We start from the raw sequence: 14394 nt of genomic DNA on the forward strand, positions 1-14394 counted from the left end.
CCCAAGATGGAGTCCCTTATGCTATGCCAGGTCACCAAACCGGGGCTTAATATCTTAATGTCTTAATATCACCTAAGTGTAATTTCTACCCCTCCCATAAACGTACTTTGAACCGGTCAGTCAGGAACTTTCTGGTCCGCACCAATGAGGTAATCTGTCGCAGGGGCCCTCTCCGTCTCCCCTCTCCCCCTGCCCCCTACCAAAGGAAGATGAGATGACCTTCCAAATAAGACCCCTGCCCTCCCCGCTTAGGGATGGTGACCTGGCCTGAAACAATCCTGACTTTTCTTTTACCAGTAACTTCCTTACCCTACCCTCCTTCCTATGGAAGCCTTACATTTTGTATGGCTCCTGGGAGCATCTCTCTGCTTGCTAGATGGGATACTGCCCCATTCATGAATCGCTTAATAAAACCAACTTGATCTTTTAGATTCCTCGGGTGAATTTTTTTTTAATTTTTTTTTTCAACGTTTATTTATTTTGGGGACAGAGAGAGACAGAGCATGAATGGGGGAGGGGCAGAGAGAGAGGGAGACACAGAGTCGGAAACAGGCTCCAGGCTCTGAGCCATCAGCACAGAGCCCGACGCAAGGCTTGAACTCCCGGACTGCGAGGGACCGCGAGATCGTGACCTGGCTGAAGTCGGACGCTTAACCAACTGCGCCACCCAGGCACCCCCCTAGGGTGAATTTTTAACAGCCTATAGAGATGAATAAAGTTTGGTCCTCACTCTTGAGGAGCAGTGTCCATCCACTCTTTTCTAAGATGAACTAATTCTATCCCATTTCAACATTTGTCACTAACCTCATGACTGTCAAATCTGCATCTACATCTGTGCTCTCATGGGACTCTAGTCCCAGCTCCTCAACCAGACACCAGTTAAATGGACAAAATTTAACATCCTTGGCCCATATTATGTGACATAAAGATGGTTTTTCCTAATGCTTTTATTGCTTTGTTTGTTGTTAGAGGACAGGTTGGGACCTGTATTATTTAGGAATTAGGCGTGGCCATTTGACTACTTCTTAGTTACCCTGCAATCTGGCGTTGGCCTCAGTCTCTCCATTAGAACTCTTCTCACTGAGACCACCACCTCCTTGATGCTAAATCTAATTGACCCTTCCATGCCCTTCTCTTGGCCTCTCAACAGCACCGAAAATATGTCTCATTCCTCTCTTACTATGTCTTCATTTTCCTCTCCGAGCTCTCTAAGCGCCCCTCTTTCGCGGAACTCATTTGTGAGTTCCTTTTTTGTGTGTGCGTAAATGTCATAGCTTAGGGTTTTGACCTGGTCTCCACTTAGTGAAGACTCTCCTCAGGCACTCCCAACCACTCCTGCGGCTTCACACACCAATCACATTTGTTCTTCTGAGCTCCAGACATTCTCTGCTTGGGTGTCCCACAGGCACCTCATACCTAGGGCGCCCTAATCTCTTACCCCGAACCTGCTCCCCTTCAGTGGATGGGTGATACACCATCTACCCAGCCACCCAAGCCAGAGTCCCAGGTACCATCTTGGACTTTTGCCTCTCCTTCTGTTCCAACATCCACTCACCACATCTTGACAGTTCTACCTACCAAAGAGCCTCCACACCTCTCAAACGCTGCTCTCTATCCCCTTGGCTACTCCTATCATTTGTGTGGACGACTGCAACAGTACCCTAACAGGCTTTCCTGCTGCTGCCTTCCAAATCTGCAGCCTGTTCACCTCTAAACCACAGATCTAGTCATGTCACTCCCCTGTGTAATGCTCGTCACACTGCAGGAGCTCCCCAGGGCCAGACACCCTCACAGGGCCCTGAGGCTCTTCCTCTCCAAGCCCATCCCTTATCATGACCCCCTGCACACACTCCCTCCGCTGACAAGCTCTCCTCCCCGCCTTATTATGCCTCCTTATTCTCAGTTCTCAGCAGACCTTCTGCCAACGACTTGCCCCCGGATGCTAGATCCCTACTGTGTACCCCCAGTCCCCTCCACCCTGCCAGCAAGCTGTTGGTTTGCTCCAGAGCGCCCATCCCGGTTTGCTCACTGTTCCTCTACTAGCTTATCCCGACAGGCTCACTAGGTGGCACTGTTGCACCCTTAGTGCCGCGCCACGGAGGCCCCCTGGTAACTGTCTGGGAGGAATGGATGAATCCATCCCAGTGGAAGACCCAGTTCCATCAAGCCCCACCCCAGCTTTTCTTCAGGCCACTTTCTTCTTTCTCCCTCGCCTCTATCCGTACTAAAGCTCTCTAGCTTGTTTGCTTTAAAATAGAAAATAGAATAAAAACCGTCACCTCACACCTAACACGTTCTTCTCTCTCCAACGGGCTCCCCATAGGCAGTAAAAGATTTGCATTTTCCCCTAGAATTAGAGATCCAGACCAGGGGGAAGGGTAAGAGATGGGGAGGGAGTAGAACCCGGAGGCTTCTACCAAAGTCAGGGTTATGGAGGTACATTCTGTATCCAGCAAAATCCACCCTTCTTGGTTGTACCGTGTGCATGGATTTAACAAACACACCATCCTGTAACCACCGCCACCATCACTGCAAAACTTTCTTTGTGCTGCATTTTTGTAGTCCATCACCTTCCTCTACCCCCAGCCCTAGGCAAGCACTTTTCTGACTTCCTCCCTTAGAGTCTTAACTGTTCCAGAATGTCTCTTCTTTAGCTGGGCAAAATGCTCTGGAGATTCAACGCTTTTGAGTTGCACGTATCGATACCGTGTTTCCTTTTTACTGCTAAGTAGTAAATCCCCTGTAGGAATGCATGACAGCTCATCCATCCGCTAGCCCGTTGGACGTTCAGGTCGTTTTCACCTTTAGGCAATTATGAATGAAACTGGTATAATTATTTGCATAAAGGTCTTTATGCAGATAGGGATCTTCATTTCCCTTGGGTGGGATTGCTGGTCTGACGGTAAGTATAACTTTCTAAGACACTGCCAAACTGGGCTGGAGGATCCTATGCAAATCACTGGAGAGAGGCTGACCCTACACGGATGGAAACCAATATGATTAACCCAAACACCCACACAAACAGCTGTGGGAACCTTGTAACAGCCAGTGACCAGAAAGGGCTGAGGTCTAGCGTGTTTGAGGGAAGGTGGTAAAAATGAGGACAGGATGACTGTGACACACCCAACACTCCATGCGAGGAGCTGTCTCCCTGACCCTCCCTGCTGTTCACACATGCAGCTTAGGCTGCATCATCTCACATCCACGGGCCATGTGACTCTCCCCAGACCATTTGAAAATGAATGGATGTTAATGTTTTACATACTCAAAAGACAATAAAATCAGCAAGGGGGGGGGGTGTAGAATTGATACAAAAAGAAACAAATGATCTGAACCATATTTCAAATGAGTAACATACACATAAAGGGGCCATAACTAAGCCAAGTAATTTAGACTATTGAGACTATATGCCCTCAGGCTCCAGACAAAAAGAACTTGAAACATATATTGGATTCTAATTAGCAAGCCTTTTTGCCGACGTGGGTTAGTAATTTTGAAATGACATTCTGTACGTTCTAAGATTGAGCAAATAATATATTGTGGATAATGGGAGCCAAGTTTCTCTCTGTTAGAGATGAGAGTTATATACATATCAAAAGGGGGAAGGATGAAAAGTACCTGGGAATTGTTTTTTAAGATTTTATTTTTAAGTAATATCTACACCCAACATGGGGCTTGAAACTACCATCCCGGGGCGCCTGGGTGGCGCAGTCGGTTAAGCGTCCGACTTCAGCCAGGTCACGATCTCGCGGTCCGTGAGTTCGAGCCCCGCGTTGGGCTCTGGGCTGATGGCTCAGAGCCTGGAGCCTGTTTCCGATTCCGTGTCTCCCTCTCTCTCTGCCCCTCCCCCGTTCATGCTCTCTCTCTGTCCCAAAAATAAATAAATGTTGAAACTACCATCCCGAGATGGATAGTCACATGCTCTACCAACTAAGCCAGCCAGATACCCCAGTACCTGGGGATTCTTCATACTACTCAATGTTTTTCCAAATCTGGAAAAAAAAAAAAAAAAGAATGGTTGGACTAGTGTTTTCTTAAACTGCCTTATATTAAAAAGCACTTGGGGGGCACCTGGGTGGTTCAGTTGGTTAGCTTCCAACTTCAGCTCAGGTTATGATCTCACAGTTCATGAGTTCGAGCCCCGTGTCAGGCTCTGTGCTGACAGCTCAGAGCCTGGAAACTGCTTTGGAGTCTCTCTCTCTCTCTCTCTCTGCCCCTCCCCTACTCACACGGTCTCTTTCAATAAATAAACATTAAAAATTTTTTTTTTAATTACTTGGGGCTTTTGATAAAAATGTAAAACTCTAAGACTACTTCTCCCTCCCAAGGTATGCTGCATCTGTCCATCTGACAATGTGCATTTTGCATCATCAAACACGTTTGAAAATTTATTTATCTATCTATTTATTTATTTATTTATTTTGAGAGAGTGAGCGAGCAAGTGCAAATGGGGAGGAGCAGAGAGAGAGAGAGAGAGAGAATCCCAAGCAAGCTGCACCCTGTCAGGGTAGAGCCCAACTCAGGGCTGAAACTCAAGAACCATGAGATCATGACAGGCAAAATCAAGAGTCGGAGGCTTAGCCAACTGATCCACCCAGGTGCCCCCATCATCAAACACATTTTTGAAACGCTGGATTAAATTATCTTTGAGGTACGTTGTTCCATGCTCTACAGGAGGCATGAATTAAGCCAATTTTAGAAATTTGTTGCCCAGAGTGAAGAGAATGGGGGTAATGACTCTCTATTTGCCTGAAATATATTTATTACAGAGTTGAAGCATTCATACAAGTACCAAGAGCCCAGAGGAAAGCCCCTTGGACAATCTCCTGGGAAGAACATGCAGGAGAAATCCCAGAATTCTTTGAAAGCCAAGTGATCCATACATTGTCTAGAGTTACACATTTCAGGAATAAGTGGTTTGATTTCCATCCTTCCGATAGGACCAAGTGCCTACTGGTCTGGGAGCCTTTGCCCATACACCATCTGACCTGAAACACCTACCCCACCACACACTGGCAGGGCTGGCCCCTTCTGCCCACCAAGGCTCTTGTCAAACGTCAACTTCTCAGAATGGCCATCCAGTCTCACCTTCCCTATCCCACCCATCTCTATATCTTCACCAGGCTTCTCTTCTTTATAGCACTTACTGTTATCTGAATTTATCCATCTTTCCCTACTGACAGTCACAAGATTCACTCCATGCAGGAGTGTTCATTCCATATACACCAGGCACAAAATAAACGTTCATTGAATGATTTAGCAATGTACACATGTACAGGAATCTATTTCTTAAATTTTTTAAGTTTGTTAATTTATTTTGAGAGAGAGACAGTGAGTGCACAAGCAGGGGAGGGGCAGAGAGAGAGAGAGAGAGAGAATCCCAAGCAGGCTCCACACCATCAGTGCAGAGCCCGATGCAGGGCTTGAACTCACAAATCATGAGATCATGACCTGAGCCGAGATCAAGAATCAGACGCTCACCCAACTGCACTCCCCAGGCGCCCCAGGAATCAATTTCTTATGATGAACAAACATGTTTACAGTGTGGTAGGTGAAACATAACCAAATCAAGTGGGAAACAGGCCTTTATTATAATAAAGTTTATTTTTTTTCCTCCCATACAGTTTAAGAAAACCAGACATCAGTGTAAGTTGGAGGAACAGCTGTGTTCAGAAATGGGTCTTTGCCTTTTCATCCACAATGGATTGTTGACCAGAAAATCAGAGGCCGGCATTCAACTAATATGTGATAAAGAGTTGTTATACAGTGTGAATAGGTGTTTCATATAGTACCATGGCCAAACAAATTTGGGACACAGCAGAGCCAAATGAAGGGTCTCTCCAACACATCTGATCACACTGATCCACTGCCCCTTGCCTTCCTTAGAACTTCTCACGTGAGCTGAGTTCTACAACAAACACTTTAAGACGGCAGCAGGTCAAGCAGGTCACTTTGTACTCAAATGGTTTCATAAAACCTCCCACTTCTCATTCCAATCGGTGACAGATTCGTTGCTCTCTACAAACCGAGCAATGGAAAGCAAAGCTATGATGAGCGAAGGACAATGCGGTTAGCTAAACGGCCTCATTCGAATACATTCAAGTTTTATCACCACCATGGCATCTGGGAAATTTGGGGGGCAGTGTTTCTCATGCAGGGGGAGGAAGAAGAGGGTCATCCCATTAGGAGTTTGTCACCCCCCGCAAAATCCTCTTTGAGATCGTGCGGTGGCGAGCATTGCTACCAATGGGAGTATGGCACATTTCCAAGGTGTATTGAGACAATAAAAACCTGAGGGCCGCTACATGAAAAGACACCTTCCCAGTGAGCTCTCCAGCTCACCCACTGCCAACCTTTTTGCCTTTCCTTTTTGACTTTGGCTTACGCAAACCCACATTACACTTAATACCTAATGGTAATTAATATTTTTGAACCCACTGTCTGTATCTAGAAGCTTCCAAATCAGCCCATTGCAAACTGTCATCCAATTTTAATTTGTAACACTGTCCAAATGTATACAGTGGGACTGGGTTTGCCAAACGTATAAAAACATTATGGAACACTGGTCTTTTGTTGATGTAACATTTTCTTTCCCATCATTAAGGATGGCGAAAAAGTCACATCACCCAAAATTAAATAATCTGAAGGTCCTTCAAATTAATCACCTATAACTTTCAACTATTTCTGAACTAAACAAACATTTTCCTCTCCCTAAACAAAAGAGATGTTAAAGAGCTTCATGTCTTTGGCACCTGCTAGAATAGGGTATTTAAACTCTGTGCTTTTTTGCAGCATAAAATTGAAGGTATAGCAAGGCGAAACGGGTGCCCACAGACCCTGCTGGAGTAAAATCGCACTAGGAGTGTCAGATCATCGCCCCAAACCAAATTTTGTCATGCAGTGGGCAATTAATGTACCAAAAATTTACCAGCCCATATAATTTTATCAGTCTACCTTTCCCCAGAGGAAGTAAATAAACAGTAAAACTAATGAAATCATATTTCTTGACCACTCTCAGCCAATATAAATTTTTACGTGTCCTCAGAGGGTTGGACGATGAGCTATTCGTGAGGCCATTCAAGTTTCTGGGCCAGTTACCACAGAGGCAGTATTCTAAGTTTTGAGGGTGTTCCTGAGTCAGCAAAGAGGATCCTGCTTTGTGACGGACAGCCCCTCAAGTCATTAGCAAGTGCAGATCAGGGGTTGATGGGCATCTGCTACAGTTTTGCATCAGCATTTCTGAACTCTCTGAAAACAGCACGAAATACTAAACTTTAACTCCTAAGGCAACAGATGAGAAAATGCTCAGTGTGCTACTCTTGTGCAGAGTAGACAGCAGGGGATACATCCTTAGGTGCTGAGTTGCTGAAAATTAGGTCAACTGCAACAAAGCTGAGAGGCCCAGTGCCTTCTGGAACTCATGACACCAGCATTTTTCCCATTTGGCCTGTGGCCCTTCTGCATTAGGATCACCTGGGGACTTCCTCAGATTCAGGGCAAATCTCCTCCAAAAGACCTACATCTTAAACTACTAACACAGAATCCCCTGATTTGGCCTGAGAATCCGCACTGGTCGCCAACTCACCAAATGTGTCTGATTCGCAGCAAAGCTTGAGGATCACTGTAGTTGACCAACCCTTTACAAGGTCTTTGACATCCTCTGCCCAGGAACACTAAACTTTGCAGCACCTTTGAAATGCTGAAGCAATATTAAATGGATAGCATCCCCAAATAGAGCCATGCCATTGGTTTACACAGTGACAGATGAGCACAGCCAACTGGAATTAACTCAGCCGGCTCCCATGCCTCACACATTTGACCTGCACTGCATAATACTTTGCAGCATCGAATTGGCAACGAGAAAACAGAACAAAACAGAACACAGACACCCAGCCATGTGGCCTTTAGAGAAAATCCAAATCCACGTGACATGGGAATTGGCACTTTAAGGCACAACAGACTTGTGGGAAAGAGGACTCTTCTATTCATTCATTCATTCCCTTCACTAGGTGGGGAAAGGAAGAAGCCCCCTCCCCAAACCAGGTCTCTTCATCCTGAAGTGTCTCCCCAGTCCCCAGGGCTCCCACAGACCCAGCTTCCTCTTACTCCACCCCCTCCACACCCCCCCCCCCCCCGCGCTGATCTTTCTGGCTCATTCTCCTCCCACCGTGGAGGTCTTGGCAGGAGCTGTGCCATGTGGGACTCAACAAATGAAGCAGGGTCCGTTTTCAAAGGTAACACTACAAGAGTAGTAAAGCTTCATCCGGCCACTTAATAGGAAGCCTTCTAACTGCCTTATTTTAAATAAATTTAAGACTTAATGAACGATTAAGGATTCGCCTGAACAAGGACTTACTTGAACCCATCTTCCCCTTTTAAAATCACAATTATAGAATAAGTGCACATTGAGAGACATTTCCCCAGTTAAATACCTTATTGACATGAACGCACTCAAAAATGCCAAGACATCAACCACCGTGAATATTTTAGACCTTGGTAAACAGGTACCACTAGGCACTTATGGTGCTTAGGAGGTTGTAGCTTAATGTTGACATCTGGCATGAAAAGCTTATGGTCTGAATCATGTTTCTTTTTTATGTAATTCTGGCTCAGGAATCCGATACAGAGCAGCTGAGAAATAAATTATGTTGCTGAGGCTGAAGATGAGGCACAGAAGTACAGCTCCAGCTATCTGAGGGAAAGACAGGGGCCTGGAGTTGGCCAGGAGCCATTCCCTCCTCAGAGTCTTGTCCAGAACAATGGCTTCCATCTGCAGGTGTGTGGCCAGGATCACACACACGTGGAACAGCTGGTGACTGTGACCTACGGCAAACACAGAAAAGGCTGCCAGGATCAGCAACAAAAAACGAACAGGGGCCCCCGGGTGGCGCAGTTGGTTAAGCTTCCAACCCTTGATTTCGACTCAGGTCATGATCTCACAGTTTGTGAGTTCGAGCCCCGCATTGGGTTCTGCGCTGACAGGGCAGAGCCTGCTGGGGATTCTCTCTCTCTCCCTCTCTCTCTGCCCCTCCTGTATCTCTCTCTCTCTCTCTCTCTCTCAAAATAAATAAACTTTTTTTTTTTAAAGGAATAGACTGCTAATACTGTTCCATGGTGTATAGGCTAAAAACATTATGCTGGGTAAAGAAGCTAGACACAAGGGACCACATATTGTCAGAATCCATTTATATCAAATGTCCAGGAAAGGCAAATCCACAGACACAAAGTAGGTTAGTGGTTTCTTCAGGCAGGGGGTAGGAATCAGGATTAATAAGACATGGGCAGGAGGGATCTTACCGGGGTGATGATCATGTTCTAAAACTCATTTGCGATGATGGGGATTCAATTTGGGGGGTTAACTAAAAATATCACTGAATTGTATCCTTGAAATCAGGGAACCATGTGATATGTAAAATATGCCTCAATGCATTTATTTGTTTTTTAAATGTTCATTTATTTTTGAGACAGCATAAGCAGGGGAAGGGCAGAGAGAGAGGAAGACAGAGAATCCCAAGCAGGTTCCACACTGACAGCACAGAGCCCTACAAGGGGCCTGAAATCGCGAACCATGAAATCGTGACCTGAGCCGAAACCAAGATTCTGATGCTCAACCAACTGAGCCACCCAGGCACCCCAACATTTTTTTTAATGCAGTGTGAGAAAAATTAAAAGGCCCGAGTACATTTTTTCAACTTGTCCACCAGTCCTGTTTTTCACATGAAGTCTGGCATCATGTTCTCCCAAAGTTCACGTCTTCAGAGCCAGCACTCATCAGCTCCAATTCTGAGGCCAACGGAGAAGCCAACCAGACTTTCTATTGGCCAGTTACAAGGTAGCCCTCTCCTTACTGCTGGTTAATCCCAGACATGACCAGGGGCTCTTCCTCCCTGATGACCTTCAGGACCTTGGCTCACCAGCTATGTGTCCACAGAGGGGAGGACCCAGCAGAGGGGGGTGGTAGTGGGCGGGAACATGCTGAATTGGTAGTGATGAGAAAAAGAGTCCATTGCCCAGGGCCGAGGACTGTTTGTGGGACAACCCTCAGAAATCAGAAGATGAGAAGAGAACAAAGACAGCATGTGTCATGGGCTGAGCTGTGTCTCCCTTCCCCCAGTTCCAAATGTTGAAGTCCCAATGCCCAGTACCTCCGAATGTGACCGTATCTGGAGAAAGGATCTTTTATTATTTTAAGTTTATATATTTATTTTGAGAGAGAGAGGGAGAGAGGCAGAGGGAGGGGCAGAGAGAGAGAGAGAGAGGGAGAGAGAGAAAATCCCAAGCAGGCTCCGTGCCGTTGACAGCAGTGAGCCTGATGTGGGGCTTGAACTCACGAACCACAAGATCATGACCTGACACTCAACTGACCGAGCCACCCAGGTGCCCTGTGACTGGTACCCTTCTAAGAGGAGGAAGTTAGGACCTGGGCATGAATGTACACAGAGGAAAGACCACATGAGGAGAGACAGAGAAGACGGCCGTCTGCAAGCCAGGGAGAGAGCCAGGAGAGAGACGGACCCAGCCCACACCTTGGTCTCGGCCTCCAAAATTATGAGAAAATGCATTTCTGTTGTTTAAGCCACTCAGTCTGTGATTCTTTGTTATGGCAGTCCTAGCAAACAGATACAACACAAGAGTTAAGGATTCTCTTTCATTAAGAGAGAGAGAGAGAGAGAGAGAAAGATTCCCGCAATCTGGCTGGACAGGAATATGAAGGAACTTCCTACGGGCAGGGCCAGCGCTAACCAGTTAGCACTCTGCCCCACGTCAGAGAGGGAATCCCACATCTGGCAGACCCCATTATTGTGGGACGGATCATTTTCCAAACCCGTTGTTAATGACCTGTCAACAGTTGTCTGGCAAATGTCCGGCCAATGGAGGGGTGTCTCTGGGTTCTGTTCCCCTAGGCCCAAGAGAGTGGGATTAAAAGTGAATAAATGAAATGTTATTAAGACACCAGGGAGTTGGTAAAACAAGGCCAGGGCTATTTTTTCCTGCAGTCCCCGGACTTTATTTACAACCACCGATACTTTGTCTAGGTGGGGCTCGGGAGGTGGACAGGGCTCCTGTAGACAAGTTCCAACTCCGTGGCCCTCTCGTCTCCCCCGGCCCCTCACCTTTTTGTTTGAAATTTACCCTCCAAGCATTTTGGTCCTTGGCATCACTTCTGGTAGGACAGAATTGAAGTAAAGGAGATGAAGCTCTTTTCAGAGCCAATAAAGCAAATCTGGCCACATGTCTTAGGTGGGAGGAGATGAAAAATATCACTGGAGAAATGGGCTTGGGGAGAACCAGGGTCCCTGCCCACCATTTAAGGATAAGGGCTGACCCTTGAACCCCCATGACAGCGTATCTAGGGAGCTCTCATCTCAAGGAGTCCTCAGCGTCACCAGAAGTGGCCCAAGGGTCCCTCCTCCAGCCAGTGCCCGACCCACTTCCCTAGACAGAGAGGGAAGGCGCTCTTCCAGCAGGTAGAAGTCCTCTGGCTCTGACAGCTCCTCTCCAGCACATCACTTCTCTAACGGCGGTGAGCTCAGGTTCCCTTGGAGAGTCACCTAGCCTCTGAGTGAGACGCCCCGAGCTTCTGGTTCGGGATGTCCGGGGGCCTGAGAATCTGAGAATTCCCAGATAATGCTAAATGCTGATGCTCCAGGGGCCACATCTGAGAACCAAGACTCCTGGCCCCACTGCAGCCGCCTGAACGAGACGAAGACACGCTCCCCTCCTTGGCACAGCCCCTGCCATCTGTCAGCCTCGGGGCCATCTACACTCGGTCTGTCTTGTTCCTCTCCAAGGGCTGCCCTCGATGTCCATTTAATCCTGGGATTTCATCTTCGGGGTAATAACGGGACTCCCTGGGCCCCGTAGCCCATAGGAATGCCTTAGAATCCTAGATGCACCTGTTCTCCATCCTCCCATCCTCCCTGGCCATTTGCTGGCTACGTACATCCTGGCCTCCATTGCCTTACAGTTTCATTTCCCTTGGCCTGCTCCTAGAGAAGCCCCTGGGGAATTGCGTCTCTCCATGCCCCTGCTTCCCCTTCGAGACCGCATGCACTGGCGTCCTGGTGGCAGGGAGACAACGGGGCCGCCGCGCACTCACCGATGTAGTCGAAGCGTCCAGGCGCCAGGCGCTCTGGCAGGTGTGCGGAGTAGAAGAAAGAGGCCAGGAGGGTCATGGCCGTGTGCTTCTGGTGGTACAAGGCGGCTTCACTCTGCGCACCGTCCCCCGAAAGCAGGAACAGCTGCAGGGATTCAGAGGAACATCAGGTCTCGAGAGGAGGCCCCCTTCCTTCTCATCACCCGAAGCCATCTCTGCACACGCGTGCGGGCACCACGGGCCAAGGCCCTCACCTCCTTGGTCTGTGGCTTGGAAGGGGAACTCTCAGGGACCGTGGGAGAATTCCTATTCCTTTTTTTTTTATTAAAAAAATTTTGGGGGGCGCCTGGGTGGCGCAGTCGGTCAAGCGTCCGACTTCAGCCAGGTCACCATCTCGCGGTCCGGGAGTTCGAGCCCCGCGTCGGCCTCTGGCCTGATGGCTCGGAGCCTGGAGCCTGTTTCTGATTCTGTGTCTCCCTCTCTCTCTGCCCCTCCCCCGTTCATGCTCTGTCTCTCTCTGTCCCCCAAAAAATAAATAAACGTTGAAAAAAAAAATTTTTTTTTTAATTTTTTTTTAGGTTTAGAGAGAGAGAGAGAGAGAGTGCAGGGGAGGGGCAGAGAGAAAGGGAGAGAGAGAATCCCAAGCAGGCTCCGCACTGTTAGCACAGAGCCCAATGCGGGGCTCAAAGTCACAAACTGCGAGATTATGACCTGGGCCGAAATCAAGAGTCGGACGGACACTTAACCGACTGTGGCACCTAGGTGCCCCTTAATATTTTTTTTAATGTTTATTCATTTTTGTGTGAGAGAGAGACAGAGCGCAAATAGGGGAGGGGCAGAGAGAGAAAGAGACCCAGAATCCGAAGCAGGCTCCCAGGCTCTGAGCTGTCAGCACAGAGCCCGAACCGGGGCTCCAACTCACAAACCATGAGATTATGACCTGAGCCGAAATCAGATGGCTTAACCAACTGAGCCACCCAGGCTCCCCCATAATTCTGACTGTGATCTTTTGAGAGACCCAAGGCAACTGTATTTTATTTTATTTTTTCTCCTCGCAGGGCAGCTGTATTTTAATCCTCCATATGTCCATAAAGCCTTTTGAGTTGTTTAATTACGAAAGAAAAGGAAAGAAATCAAGGAAAAGGAAAAGAAAAATCCTACTAGATCTATTTGCTACTCTTTTGTCTGGGGGTAAAATGTAAGTATAGTAAAAAGTGGTCTAGTCACCCTTGAACTCACTTCTCACCAGCGCATCCCCTGATTGCAAGCTCCTAATTAAGGCTTTAAAGCCTAGAAATCCCTGGAAGGCCTTTCTGAGTCATCAAAACGTGTTAATTACAGCCATTATCCTGTTTGAGAGCTAAGTATAGTTTTTGTATTACCGTTATAATGACAGCAGCCATCACTTACCTAGGGCACTAAGCCAGCCTTTTATTTGCACAATTTCATCACAGCCTCAACAACTACCGAAACATCCCACTTTGCCGATGAGGAAGCTGGGCCAGAGGGTGACTTGCAAACCACTAATCAGCAGTGAAGTCAGGATGTGGATCCAGGCAGGCTGATTCCAGAACCGGTGCTCGTCAACCTCCCTGCTCGCGATCAGACCTCCCGGCCCCTCCTCCGCCCCCTGTCTGACTCAGCTGGTGCTCCTAATAACGCAGACCTGTGCTATGCGATTTGGTGGCATGTGGGAACGGCTTGCTCTCTGCTCTGGTTTCCTATGGGTGTTCTGTGTCGTGGAGGAAGGAGTCAGGGGAATGGGCCGCACCCACGCCTCTGGGTCTCCCCCCACCCCAGGCTCACACAGATGGCGCCGGCTCTGGCCCTCCCCTTCCCCTTCGGTCCCTGACTTGCACATCAAACTTCAAGCTGCCCCTGGGAGGGAAACTCCACTCACTGGGTGCAGGCCCTCTGGCGGGCATTGCCGAGCCCTCCGATCTGCTGATTTGATTAAACCCCTCTACCCCTCTGTGCGGGAGAGGATGTCAGCCTCATTAACGGATGAGGAAACTGAGGCTCAGAGAGATCAGGTGCATTCCCTAAGGTCACAGAGCCAGTGCGCGCTGGGATTTGAACTCAGGTCCGTCCGATTTGTGAGTGCCTCTCCCCTTTCTTGTGTCCCTCCTACACCCCCTTCCTTCATGTTCTCCAATTCCCATCTATCTTACGACCTTCATTTATCCTTTTTCCTTCGCTGCTAGTATGTTAGTTGATGATAATACAGAATAAATGCATTTATTGGCCACTTGCCACGAGCCAGCGATCTCATGTAATCTTCCCCGCAGTCTGATGAA

The 14394-nt window shown here is 47.8% G+C and overlaps 1 protein-coding gene and 2 long non-coding RNA genes across 6 annotated transcripts in view; 2 read left to right on the plus strand and 1 right to left on the minus strand.

Annotated features, from left to right (window-relative positions):
• The window catches only part of LOC122467605, a 35199-nt gene extending 27290 nt beyond the window's left edge, over positions 1-7909 (plus strand). Inside the window, exon 3 of the long non-coding RNA XR_006293022.1 lies at positions 5625-7909. This is a non-coding gene — a long non-coding RNA (uncharacterized LOC122467605). The remainder of the gene's footprint in view (positions 1-5624) is intronic.
• A 660-nt stretch (positions 7910-8569) lies between these two features.
• The window catches only part of PAQR5 (progestin and adipoQ receptor family member 5), a 71519-nt gene continuing 65694 nt past the window's right edge, over positions 8570-14394 (minus strand). For all 4 annotated transcript variants that reach the window (XM_043554039.1, XM_043554040.1, XM_043554038.1 and 1 more), the window contains 2 exons: positions 12101-12242; positions 8570-8823 (listed from right to left, as the gene is read on the minus strand). In XM_043554039.1, coding sequence (XP_043409974.1) covers positions 8582-8823; positions 12101-12242 — 384 coding nt within the window. In that variant the 3' untranslated portion in view covers positions 8570-8581. The remainder of the gene's footprint in view (positions 8824-12100; positions 12243-14394) is intronic.
• On the plus strand, positions 12990-14363 carry LOC122467607. The gene is made up of 2 exons (XR_006293023.1): positions 12990-13295; positions 13512-14363. It is a non-coding gene; the product is annotated as an uncharacterized LOC122467607 (long non-coding RNA).

This window comes from Prionailurus bengalensis, chromosome B3 (assembly GCF_016509475.1).
Source record: "Prionailurus bengalensis isolate Pbe53 chromosome B3, Fcat_Pben_1.1_paternal_pri, whole genome shotgun sequence".
Taxonomy (NCBI): domain Eukaryota; kingdom Metazoa; phylum Chordata; class Mammalia; order Carnivora; family Felidae; genus Prionailurus; species Prionailurus bengalensis.